The 14,135-nt window shown below is 39.3% G+C and overlaps 1 protein-coding gene across 7 annotated transcripts in view; it reads right to left on the bottom strand.

Annotated features, from left to right (window-relative positions):
- Positions 1-14,135, bottom strand: part of LOC124947958 (protein slit) — a 309,824-nt gene that overhangs the window by 36,256 nt on the left and 259,433 nt on the right. The window contains exon 1 of one of the 7 annotated variants that reach the window (XM_047490828.1): positions 12,462-13,765. The exons of the other annotated variants lie outside the window; for them this stretch is intronic. Within the exon in view, the coding sequence (XP_047346784.1) occupies positions 12,462-12,523 (62 nt within the window). The 5' untranslated portion in view covers positions 12,524-13,765. Of the gene's footprint in view, positions 1-12,461; positions 13,766-14,135 lie in introns of those variants that run through there. 7 annotated transcript variants of the gene reach the window in all.

The raw sequence follows: 14,135 nt of genomic DNA, 5'->3' as shown, positions 1-14,135 counted from the left end.
CGCATGCAAAAGTAAAATTTGAATTTTTACGCTCGAGCATATTTATGACGACAATAAAAGTCGTCGGCGCGTTTGCCGTGGCTCGCTCTTTCCGCTCTCAAACGAGTTTTCCCGCTCGTTGTTCGTTGATGCTTTCGATTCACAATTTTCGAATTGCTGCTGACGCGTTGCGATTCAATCTATTCTCAATGTATCGTATGCTTATAGGAGTATGAAATCATTTCTAACGTTACGTTTCGTTTATCGTAAATGATGTGTTACGATGTATTTATGTATACATATATATTGCTCCTTTCAAAAGAAATTTGCTTTGGCTACGATATATTACGTTCAATGAAAGGGTAGAGAAATTTTGTGAACATTGCTGAAACATGCGTTTTCTTACAAAGGGTTAAAAAATAAGTTAGAAAAGAAAGAGAGAGAGAGAGAGAGAGAGAGAGAGAGATGTAAGAATAAAAAAAGAAGGCTGCCAAGATCGCTATATAATCTTTACGCAAAATTGCAAATTCTAAGTACGCGAACAACGATTTGCATAGCATATCTAACTTGCGTTACTTTCTTTCTCTCTCTCTCTCTCTCTCTCTCTCTTTCTTTTTAACATACCACCCTTTATAAACCGAAAATGCTGAATATGTATATCTAGCGTTTTCCTTCTTGAAGATTAAATGCGTCTGTGGGCTGGTCGATTTATTTAAACAATGAGGCAGAAAGGGCTAAAGTACTATAGAAAAGAAAGAAAGGAAGAAAGAAAGAAAAATAGAAAAAGAGAGAGTCAGAGAGAGAGAGAGAGAGAGAGAGAAAGAGAGAGTGAGATAGACATATTATATAGTCAAAACTTATTTCTCTGGCGGCGGAAAATGTCGAGAAGGTGCGTGATATCCATGGGGGGGCTGTTGCTTCTCCGCGGGCTCGTTCCAACAGAGAAATCGCGGTTGTAAATGACCACAAATGGCGCCAATAAATATCAACGTTTTAATTAACATAATGCAGCACTTTAATTGCGCGACATTTATCGTTTGTTAGGACCTCCTTCACTTCGTCTTTGTCTATCTGGTTTTCTCATTCTATCGCTTGCTACGAAAGAGCGAGAATGAGTCGTATAAAAGAAAGAGAGAGAGAGAGAGAGAGAGAGAGGGGAGAGAGAGAGAGAGAGAGAAAGAGATCGCGTTTCGCTTTAATTGCAGCAGGCGCGTAATTATAAAAGCGAACGACCAAACGAACGAGCCAGCGTTGTATGTAACATGAGAGAGAAGAAAAGAGAATATCGAGTATTTCCAACATAACCATAAACGTTCGAAATTGGTTTCGAGAGGTCCATCGTAAAATTCTTCTTTCTCCTCCTCTTCATCTTCCTTTTGAATCTTTCGTGTCTCTTACGCTTTACTTCTTACTTTCTTATTTATTTTTTTTTTACAATATATGACGAGCATGACGAGCATTCAAAGCGTCGATTAAAAAAGCAAACTTGCTTCGTGCTGTTTCCATTAAGCAAGGTAGAAGAAGCAGCCTCTCTAATTACAATAATGCGCAGGGAAAAAGACCATTCCTTCTCTCTTACTGTCTCTCTCCCTCTCTCTCTCTCTCTCTCTCTCTCTATTTAACTATTTATCTATCTATCTATCTATCTATCTATCTATCTATCTATCTATTTATCTATCTATCTCTTTCTCTCTCTCTGTCTCTCTCTGTCTCTATTCATCTCTTTCTTTTGCTTTATAATCGCTTGCGAATAGCGTGCTCATGTTTCAGGTTGCGAAACGAAACAGAGTTACAAACGAGCGTCGATTCTCAAACGCTATAAAGTACGGAACGCCGTTTACCTTAGTCTATGGAATTCCCCGAGCGATGCTGCGGCTGTTTCGTATAAAGAATAATGGATGATGTCTATTTGGATTTCATCGTTTCGTTTGCGAGCATATATCCCTGTGAGATTCTCCGGTGGTGGTTCGCTTGCATATCTAACTTTTCCGGATAACAAAGAAAATAGGACGATTCATAGACAAAGGAGAAAAATCGATGAGACGAGTCCTTACGTTATAAAATGAATAAAAACTTTAATACCGATCGAGATATTCCATCCGTTTGCATCGTTCGTCAGGCGTAATGCGATTTATATGCTTTCGTCGATTTTTCAACGGGAGAAAAAAAATTTTGCGATGGGAATCGTGAAAAATGAAGTTCTCCATTAGACGTCCGTCCATTACGGGAAAATATTTCGATCTCATCTAGTACTAATGGATTCGCGATCTTAATAGATCCGACTTTACATGTTTCGATTCGATTCATTTCGATGTTACTCATATCAGATATGACAGCTATACATCGTCAAATATCATTCGTAGAGTTTCTTTCACTTTGCTTTGATCTCTCGATATGTTAACTATCTAAGCTACATAAGTTATTTTATGTCACTAACGCAGAAAAAATAAATAAATATTAAAGCTAGATAACGAGACACATATCTCATTTAACTTGACACGTGTTTCTTAACGACGAGGCGAGTGAGAAAAAATACATCATAGCGATATAATCTCAAGACAATAGATCGTTGATCAACGAACGTTTTACAACATCGAAAGGACCCTCAGATCTGATCACGTATCGGTATTATATTTGCTTCTGCTTGCGTCACAAAACAATAGAGGTTTAGGTAAGCGTAATCCTTTCACCAATATTTGCTAATTCGACTGAGTACACTGAGTACATGCATAGACGTCTGAATGTCTTATCTCGGTCGTCTCGAATCATCAAGAAATTCAATCTTCCTATAACATAATCTTTGAAAATTCTTTCATCAATATTCATATGACCGAAGTGTAGAAATTCTCTTGCTAGATTAGATATTATAAGCCACGAAACGAGCGCACGAGCACATTGACGCAGTTTGCGGGTAGCTCGGGTGCGATAAAACCGCAATATCGGATTGATATTAATTAGCCGCGAGGAAGTACCATAAAGACATTACGCCGGCGTACCACAGGTCTGAGTAATTATTGTCGGTTTAATGCCCCATCGAGCGAGGATGAACCCCCATAGGATATGTTTCTGCAATGTGCCACGAAAGCTGTTGTGTTACGCGCGTGCATTGCGAAGAGTGGAAAGAGCGAAGAGGGGAACGAAGAGGAAGAGAAGAAGAGGAAAAAATAGAGAGAAAAAGAGAGAGAAAATCAGTGTGTTAGGGGTGGTCGCTCAGTTTATCCCCAATTTTTATGCCTCCTTACTTTCGCGACCACCATCGTTGGCCCTGCTTTCCATGTGTATCACCATGACGAGCTTTCAGCGTTAAATAATAACGACGTGGCCGTTTATAGGACGAATTCCCCGACGTTCAACCTCGTTTATGACCACATTAAAATCTAAAGAAAAGCAAGTTTTGTTAGCTCTTTTCTTGCTTTTCTTGGTCGTAAAAATATTAAATAAAATATTATCATAATAAGAAAAACTAGAAAAAAAAAGAAAAAAAAAAAAAACAGAAAAAATAAATAAATTCAAATATGAAACTAAATGAGAATTATCTATAACTATAACCTAAACTTTAGTTTTTTAGGGTGCCTTATATCATCTTCGACATCTTCGTAATATTATATAGATAGACGAGTAATGGTTGGACCAATCAAGAGCATATTAAACGCGATAGGCTTATGTGAAGTCAATTTCACGTTCGAACCTATCATCTCGTGGTCTGCCGTATCCAGCCGCATATCTACGTACACATGGAAGCGGTCAAACTCATGGCTATGCACATCTTTCGCCGTGGGACTCGTAATTGCAACGGAACCAAGAGCTTCCTGCATTAGCGGATTTGGTCGACGATAATTTCGTGAAATCCTGATTCTCAACGGTACTATAACGTGCTCGTTTGTTGAATATATCGTACTTTATCGTTGTGCTTCCGTTTCTTTGATGTCTTCCTTCCGTAGTCCTTCCGAGATTATTCAACGGAATACGATGCCATGTATACGTAGAGATTACAAGAAAACGTATAGGATGCTGCAACGATGTTCTTCCTCCCAGATTCTGACTCTACGATCGCGATATCCTTTGCTTGTGATGTTGAAATTGTAGATAATATGCTATCATCTTAGAAACTAAAATAGAAATATATAAACATGGACGAATGAAATAGAATATGCAGATTAATTAATAAATCTACGAGTGATAGAAAAAGGGAGAGAGAGAAAGAGAGAGAAATTAAATGTTACAAATTATTACGAATAGAGAAATAAGATATTGGCGGTGTACTGACATTTACAAGTGTACTGACGCATGTAACTTCGTTCTTGAGAGTACATGAAAACATTGTAAACAAAAAGAAAAGATAAAAGAAAGAAACTATTTATATGGTGATATTATTATTAATACTTTTTTTGACAATACTATTAATAATCTCATTAAGAAACCAAAACATTTCGATTATTATTTATTTCCTTTTTCCAATTATATGGTCAATATTAAATGAGTTTTGGCCCAGTAACTAATCGATTTTTAATCGAATTTAATCGATGATTTCGTTAAAACGATAATTTTATACTAAACCATCGATAGAGTTAATTTCTCGTGTATGGAGGAATCCCTACACATCGTAGTTTACACCCTTCGTTATCGATACGATATTATCGAAGTACTACGGCGAGTTTGATACTGTACTTTGGTCGCAACCCAAGGGACTTGCCGTTAGAGGCTCGGTACAGCGTATTAATTTAATGGCACGAAGTGGGTCAATGCCGGGAAGAGAAAGACCGAGAGATATAGAGAGAGAGAAAGAGAGAAAGAGTGAGAGAGAGAGAGAGAGAGAGAAAGAGAAAGAGAGAGAGAATGAGAGAGGGTAGATGACTACGGTATATCGCTTTTACGAAGGCTACGACACGAACTCGTTCTCTTCCCCCAGAGCGAAGCTTCCCAGGTAGAAACACACAACTGCGGACTGAGCCCCGTGTGTCTCTACCGAGATTTGCATCCGAAAAGGGGGAGCACTGTGCGAGCTTAACTCTAACTGGAGTTTCCGGACGCGTCGGCGAATAGCACGGAAATTTATTGCAGCTCGGTTATACAGTTTCCTTTGAGCTGACGTCGGAAAATCGAGAAGTGCACATCGCTCGATCTATACACGTTACGTTTTCCTTTTCTCTTGATCGGATGCATATATGTATCCAATGTATATACGTACGTAGGTATATATACATACTCATATATGAATAATAATGACGAGGCAAAGAGTACTCGGTAGCATCCTTTTTCTTTCTTTTTTTTCTTTTTTTGTTCTCTCTACCGAGATCTAGATTAATCGATTTCAAGGAAAAAACATCGTGTCGCTTTTAAATATTCATTTCGTTTAGCAAAAAAAAAGAAAAAAAGAAAAAAGAGAGAAAGCCTCCCTTGTTGGTCTCGTTAAGCAGCAACTCCTCGGGCACGGTTCGTCGAATCGGTCGCACGTGCAAAATTCGCATCTTTTCCCGTCACGGGGCCGTACGAGGGTGTTGCTTTAAATATAGAGCCCGTTGCGATTCTCTTTCTCTTTTCTCGACATCTTTGGGTCGAGTAAGAGACAAGCGCTCAAGGAAAGGATGCGCATACGCTCTCAAACGTATTTTATATGAGTGTGCGTTAGTACCTACCACTCGCGAAGTTGGCCAGAGCCGGTTATAGCGTTATGTCACGTTAATAACGTCCAGCCCGCGGCTGCCTTTCTTGATCTTTCGGCTATCCGAGGCATTCGCATTTGGGTGAGGGTGCCTGTAGACGACTTTGAAGCTTTAATTAATGACGGCCACGAGGAACGACCCTCACCGACAAAGAGGAACCGTGGAAATTGCGTCTCTGCCCTCCTCATTTACGCGACGCCATCGTTAAGTTTATGTTCAGAACGTATACCGGTGATAAATAATTGTCTCGAGTACGATCGTCAGCACTAATGTCATGGAAATACATTAGTAATCGCGCCTGATTTTCAAAAACGCGACATGATTTTATAGTAAATAGAAAAAAGAAAAAAAAAAAAAAAAAAGAAAATTTATTATACAAGTCGATTGGTCAAATTTGAATTCTTAGGACACCCGTTGTATTTGGCCCGTAGTACGATTCATGGTACGATAATCGACGGTGATCGACCTCTCGCAGCCTCGAGTGCCGCCCTCTCAGGAGTTCAACGAGCCGGTTGTTCGAAGAGCAACGAGGAGGAGCCACGTGCGATTCGCGAAAGACGACCAGGCGAGTTTGTATTTATAAATGGCGCACTCGAGAACTTCCCAGCCGATGGTGGAAGACGTAGGTCTGGAGGAGGATCGAAAGAAGAAGAACAAGAAGAAGATAGAAGATGAGGAGAAACAGGAGAGGATCGAGAGAGCAAGAAAGGAAGAAATGGAAAAGAGAAGAGAAGAGAAGAGAAATATGAAGAAGCGACGGCATTGAACACGTCAAGGGATCATCGACAAGCTCTTCGACAAGAGCCGGGAAGCTTGAAACTGTAGCCGGATATATATGCAAATTCTTCGACTCACCGCAGACTCACGAGGAACCTATCATTTGCTTGGCTTTACGATTTAACCCAAGCTTCGCGTCGAATAATTTGGTCAGAGAGCAGCATTCTGTTCCGAGATTAAAGGCTCACAAATTTCGAACGGCCAGACAGCAGCTGTCCGTAAGCGAGAACTTTACGATACATTTGCTCACTTCTTTTCGCAATTTCGAGTATTACAAATATCGTTCCATGATCTTCTTCTCCCATCCATTCTTTCTCCATTCTTAATACAAATCTACAATTCGCGAATGTATTTTTAAGGGAAGAAAAATGTCTGATTCTCTAAAAGAAAAAGAAGAAGATAAAACAGATGGAAGAAGAGAAAAGAAAAATGAAAGAGAGAGAGAGAGAGAGAGAGAAAGAGAGATGAGAAAGGGATAAAGAAAAATAAATGATATACACTCGTTATAGAGAATTTTAGTTCGAATGACATTATGCAAATGGTCCGATTGCAGAATACGATTTTATTCGAGGATCGATCGATTCGAGAGCTTCCTTTCAGAACGTGTCGAGTGCAGGATCACAATGAGGTAGTAGTATAGGATAGGATAGGATAGGATAGGATAGGATAGGATAGTAGAGTATAGGATACGGTAGGATAAGATAGGATAGGGAAACACGTAAGAGTTCGCACGCGCACATCCTAGCTAAAACGAAATCGATGGGATTTGGTAATTCTCGCTTGTGTACCGTGTAAACAGACGTTTCTGCTTCACCCTCGGTGAATTCGTGCTCGATGCCGTGCGTCGGAATATGAACCTAAGTCGCTCGTGGATATTGGCATTATACGTGGCTTGATAGTGTTTAGTTACGAGATGAACGATTAATCCTGCTTGAGCCACGATGAAATAAGAACTCTTTCTCTCTCTCTCTCTCTCTCTCTCTCTCTCTCTCTCTCTCTCTCTCTCTTTTTAAGAGCTACCTGAACGGAAGTAGTCGTTCTAGAGGCAAGCAGATACATGTGTAATACTTCTTCCTTTTGTCTCCTCTTGTTGATGGACGCGTACCAAGTGATAGTATCGAAATTAAAAGCGCAAACGGCTTGTGCTACGAAGAAACGTACTTGTAGTAGTGGTTTCGCGTTAAGAACGTAATCACCGGCTTCTTTATCCTCACAGTACCTAGCTCTACCGTAATAACGACGACTTCAAAAGCACCAACGATGCTACGAGAGTTTCACTCAACTTCTTTTCAAGAGCCGGGAAAATAGAGGAAAGGTAGATAGACAAAGAGATAGAAAGAAATAAAGAAAGAGAGAAACTAGCTCCTTTTTATATTCCACCCCGAAAGAGTTACGATAGACCACTATATCTTCTCGATAGAGTCGTGCTCGTTGACTTTTCCATTTCCAGAAGCTACTGACGGCGGTATTAGGTCGCGCTTTATCCGTTTGCCGGCGAATGCACCGAGTCTTAATCGAGCATAAAGTTTAAACCGAGCATAAACTTGCCCTCGCGGCAAAAGCCAATATATATGTATACCGAGGCGGATGGGGAGGAAGATGAGAGAAAGAGAAAGAGAGAGAGAGAGAGAGAGAGAGAGAGAGAGAGAGAAAGAAAGAGAGAGAAAGTTCACGATTTTTCGCCGCTATTTCGGTCGTAACGTGTGTACCACACGGGGAACTCGATGAATTATTATTATTCGAGTACGCTTGGAAGGAGAACAAATTGAATCACGCTGTCCAGGTGGTTTGAATCTCTCTCTCTCTCTCTCTCTCTCTCTCTCTCTCTCACTCTTTCTCTCCTTTCTTTTTATCCATGAAACAAGTCGAGATTTCTTTCGTCCCGCTGCGAGCATTACCTTAAATCGTTGCCAAAGATCGAGTATGATAATCGTATCTCTAATTATACGCCACTCGACGGTGATATTAAGGGGAGAAACTGCATTGAATCTATCACGGTATTACTTATCGAACCTTATTATATCCCGTCGTGAATCTAATCAAATTATTGTCTCGGTCCATTTGGCTCGACAAAAAATTATCTCGAGAAACTCGTTATTTTACTATCTACAAGATATATCAACGTCCTATATTTTCTTTTCTTTTCCTTTTAATCTTTTTCTTTTTTTTTCTTTTTTTTTTCTTTTTTTCTTTTTTTTTTTATCTTTTTCTTGTTTTTTTCTCTTTACTTTTCGAACGGAAACGAAGACGAGAGCAAAAGGGTTTTTTGTAAATTTTTTAAGAGTTCCTTTCGTTTGTCGTAGTCGGACACAACGCACGAGGCGATAATTTATTCGAAATAAGTCGGTCACGGTGGCGCGAAAAGAAACATATTAGTCTCGGCGCGTAGATGTGTGTATTTTCGTACGTGCCTGCCGGTTGTTCAAGCTGTAACAAGTCGACCGGATGACAGGCCTGTCGGACGGGTGCAACATTTCAAAGTCAGCTGTCGTAGCACGAAAGGACGAGGAATAGAAGGTCCGAGAGCCACCGTCTTCCACGGTGAGTGATCGCTCACCTTTCGAAAGATCCTAACCGGGCATATCTTCCTATAGTCCCTCGTACAATCTCTCTTTTGTACCTTCTTAGGATTTAATTAAATTCTCGTCTTACTCTTTTTTTTTTCTCCTTGATTCGTCGCACTGCCTGAAGATAAATCGACGTAATAAACGATACGAGAAAGAAAGAGAAAAGGAGAAAGAGAGAATTTTATATATATATTTATATATATTATTATATATATATATATATATATATATATATATATATATATATGAGAGAAAAGAAAAAAATCTCTTATATAAGAGAGAAAAGAAAAAAATCGACGATACTTCCGTAATCTCTTTTCGAAGATTAAAAAAAGAACGTCCAATTACGACGACGATTCATCTCGAATCGGGGTGCTCTCCTTAGGCTTAAAACACGCTAAAAGCGTTTATCCTTTAAAGACCACTTTTTAACCGGTATTATCTCTTTAAACGTCGAGAAAATCTCGTTGGAAGAAAAAGGGAGAGAGAGAGAGAGAGAGAGAGAGAGAGAGAGAGAGAGAGAGAGAGAGAGTGTAAGATGCTGGGACACCTATCCGTGTAACAACTTGTGTTGCATCCTCCCGTCCGCTATAATAAATCTGTCCTCCATCGACTACTTGGACGTTAAACGAGCGATTGTATCTCACTGAGATGAGCGTAAAAACGCGAAATGTGTTCCTTTTCTTCTTTTTCTCCCTTTTAACTTAAAGTAAACTTCTCTCAGAGGAGTCATCATCCTTCTGGCGAGAGAAAGAGAGAGAGAAAGAGAGAAAGAGAGAGAGAGAGAGAGAGAAAGAGATCTTGTTTCTCGGCAGATTGAAAACCGCGATATTAATCGTCCGTACGTGGCTAACGAGCACAACGGCGAATTCTTGTTGACGGGGATCGTCTTTCAAGATGGGGGAGGGCACCGGATAAAACTAAGCGGGAGCTACTTAATTCGACATACGTGTATGCCTGGAGTAGTGCGCGGTGTAAACGAGACTACCCATAATAGCTCGAGACAGGTACGCTTCTCTCACGGCTGGGTAATTCGTTCTCGTCAAAGGTCAAAGGAGCACTCGTATGTACTATATGCCGTCGACTGCCATCCTCCTCCTTTTCCTCCATCACCTCCTCCTCCTCCTTCTTCCTTTCTCTCTTTCTCTCTTTCTCTCTTCTCCTTCTCTCTACCCTTGCTCTCTACCTTCTCCCCTTTTCCTGCATCAAATCTACCTAACCTTCCTCCCTCTACCCCTCAACACGACGACCATGATCTCCCTTGCGGTAAGATATTCCATGCATAAGCCAAAAGCGTGCGTTATTATGTATCAGTGGTTCTCCGTTTCTCTCGAAATTTTCTTCCTTATTAAAGTACGGACAGATTCATCGAGGTCAGTTTTTCTTTAGGTGTTAGAACAAGCTAAAACGATTCTTTTTCCAGATCGAAGATCTTACGAACGAAATAAATAATAAACTTTCCTTACGATTTTTTTTCTTTTTTTTGATAATTAATTATCATTAGCTTTATTTTATCTCGATGGTATCGGTTTAGAAAATTACCTTTCATCTTTAACCAGTCGATCTCACTCAGTGTGAATTTCGAAGAGAAGTTAAGGAGATACACGAAGATCATGATGAATGGTTATCAATGTGTGAGTATGTGTGTGTGTGTGTGTGTGTGTGTGTGTATGCGCATTGGTGAGCAACTATCTCTTACTCGAAGAGGAATTAATTTCTAAGGTTATCACGAGCAAAGCAGCACCGAGAAGATACGATGGCGAGATCAGAAGTTTCTTATTTCGAAAGAGTTTCTCTACCGAATCTGGCTCGAGAGTTACGGGTGCACTACCCGCTTTGATCCTTGCTCTCGGTCCAGAGACGTAATCCATCTGCTGTAAAAGATACGGAAGACGAAGCAAGTCGAGCGAAGGAAGCCAGAAGTCGATGGGGGTTCCGTACCAAGCGTTTTCCTTGCACTCACTTGGTATTAACCCCTCGGGTTATCGAGCTTGAACAACGTTCCGATGCGATTCTACTAACGTCGAAGTGCCTCCTCTCTTCTACTTCTTTCCTTCTTTCCTTTCTGTCCGATAAACGTCTACTGCTATTTCGTTTTCAGAAGGCCAACTATTTTTAAAGAAGATCTAATTTCGTCCAGACTCTGAGCCTCCAACTATTTTTAACAACGAAAGAGAAAGAGAGAGAAAGAGAATGAGATCGATTTCTTTTTAATGAATCTAATGCGAACAAGTTTGTATTGATAATGATTTTTTTTTTTTACGTATCTAACTATTTTATTCTCACGTTTTGATCTTAATTTTCTTACATAAAACATGTCTTATTCAATTCTATTCCATTTCTACGAAACAAAGCTTTCTATAGCAAAGTTTACAAAATTCTCCGTAACAGTAAGTTCTCAACTACATATTCGATTTTTAATAAGGCTTTTTAATAAAAGCTACTACGGGATTTGAATACACATGAAGTGTAAAACTGAGTCGAATAATCCGCATCAAAGAGAGTTCGCTCGACACACAACGTTTTGCGATAAATCGAGGATGCGAAAAGGTGAACTCGATCGGAGAGGTCAAAGGTTTTATTAAAAATGTTTCGTTGTCTTTGTTCGACAGACATTTTATATGTTTCCGTGAAAAGCTAGACGACAAATACGTTCAATCTATATTAAGCAACTGGATTCGTCTTTTTTCAAAATATACATTCATCTTATAAAAATATATAATTACTGTCGGAGATATCGTGGATTTTTTATTTTTTCCTTTTTACTTTTTAATCCCACATTAAACGAAAAATCGACTGATATATATCAAGAATCTCGTATATCCAAGGAAAAGAGTAGTAAAACAGGGTCGAACCACAAGACCCAGAGATTTTACGAGAAAATCGAGAACTTTTATAAGTTTGGACCGACGATATCCGTCGATCTTGAGAATTCTTTCAAGTCGATCGAAGTTTTGGTGGTCGAATCGAGCAGACGTTAGAAACACGACATCGATTCTCACAAGCCGATAGTTAGATCTGATAGGATCAATGGAATGGTTAGAACCGTTCGCCCGTGTGAAACCAATGAGGAAAGACGATAACAATGCGTAGATTACAGATCCAAGGTAGTACTCTCGTTACACTTCTCTATCTCTCCTTATCATATTTCCACTTTCATTTCGACGATTTGTCACTCATCGTACGTCAGCAAATGTATGATGGGTCTTTCAAAAGAGTAAAAAAAAAGAAAAAAAAAAAAAAAACCCCGATAAGTTTTATACGAAATTTCGATGATTTATCATTTTCCATTAAATTTTACAACAATTTTCCTTCTTTTATGTCTCTATTTTTTCTTTTTTCTCTTTCTTTTAACGACGAAAAAAATACCACTATCATTAGAATTTTTATGATGGAAACGTGATGATGGATGAAATAAAGAGGATTAAGTTCGACGTAGATCTCGATTATTCGCCAAGAGGTTCACGCGACTTACTCGTTCGCGGGAAGTAGTAGCTCTAGTCCGGATTTCCAGAGGCACAACCGCATAAGCCGCATCGACGTTCGTGGCAGACGTATCGCAAATTACTCATCTCATGGCTGCTGAAACTTGAGAAGTTTATCCTTGCCGGTGGTACGTCGAGAATGGCGACGATAATGAATCAGTCAAACGCACTATATGCGGTCATAATACGTTTCCTAACGCCTTCCGCATTTTATTGCAGCATTGCGTGCGTGCGAGAGAAAGAGAGAGAGAAAGAGAAAGAGAGAGAGAGAGAGAGAGAGAGAGAAAAGATCTCACTGTCTTTCTCTCTTCCTTTCTTTCTCTCTCAGAATAAGTCTGAGATACAATACGAAAGATATGAGCACCACTGCGTAAGTAATGAGTGTGGATAAAAGAGATTAGACGGTTGAGCGGCTCGCGGCTCTTCGAACGCATAACTAAGGTTTATTAACGACCCTTCTTCTTTTCCCCTTTCCACCCGTTCTCCTTCCGTTTCTCTTTTTCTTCTTTCTCTCTTTTCCTTCTTCTTTCTTCCACCACTAACTTCCACCCACCATCGACGCCGGATATTCATCCACGCCGGTGGTTCGTCCTCGAACCGACAACGTGCAATTTTTCTTTTTTCCTTCTCCAACCCCAATCCTTTTTATTTTATTCTTTTTTGTTCATTTTCTTTCTCTTCTCTTCTTCTCTTTTGCTTCTTGACACCTCTCCTTCTTTCTTAGAGGACCACCGACAAGATTATTATATACACGACGTTCTCTGTTTGTGTCTATTTTCTTTGTATCTCTCTCTCTCTCTCTCTCTCTCTCTCTCTCTCTCTCTTTCTTTATCATAGATACTCTATATTAAAGTCAACTCGGACTCGCGGATCTAGCAATTTCGATGCAGATTTCAGGATATTCCTTTGACAACAGTCGAGAAAATCAGATCGGATTTGGGATGACGCATTCGAGAATAAATCGTGATGTTTCTAGCGAGAAAAAGTACTTCGTCATTTTACGCCTTAGTTTTTACATTTTTTTCTCGTATTTTTCTTGAAAGGTACGGTAAAGAAACTTTCGATGGATCTGTGATATCTCTAAGACGTTTTTGTTTTCTCCTTTCAAGATTCTTTAAGAAGAATCGTGTTATAATGTAAAGCGAAATAAATAAGTATTACTTTCTTTCGTAAACGCTTTTATGAAACTTCAAAAACGATGATTTGCTTTTCAAATGGTTTTATCATATTTATCATTCTACATGTACCAACATTCTAAAGTTTTTATTCATGCTTCCTCATCTAATAGAAAATTATCCATTGAGAGATAATACAGCTTTGATAAAATTCGTAAATGTTTAAAAGATTAAAAAAAAAAAAATAAATAAATAAATCAATCGCTTATTGTCGAAAGATAGAATGCAAAGCTTCGAGCAATTCCTTTGACGAAGCAGACTATGTTATCATTTTGTCAATCTTTCAACGATAGCCTCCAGACGAAAATAGATATCCAATATTTTTATTTTAACACGCGACCCAGACGAAATATTTCCCACTATCTTTTTCTCCGTCTGCTTTCATTTCTATTCTCTCCTTGAAACGATAGATCGTCTCTCTTTATCTCCCTCGCAAACTATTCAAACGATTCGACGAGGTTGAGAGCTAATTCAAGCATATACCTCTAA

The sequence above is a fragment of the Vespa velutina genome, chromosome 3 (genome assembly GCF_912470025.1).
Source record: "Vespa velutina chromosome 3, iVesVel2.1, whole genome shotgun sequence".
NCBI lineage: Eukaryota > Metazoa > Arthropoda > Insecta > Hymenoptera > Vespidae > Vespa > Vespa velutina.
Note: the sequence above shows the minus strand (reverse complement) of the source record. Positions and strands in the feature narration are given on the sequence as shown.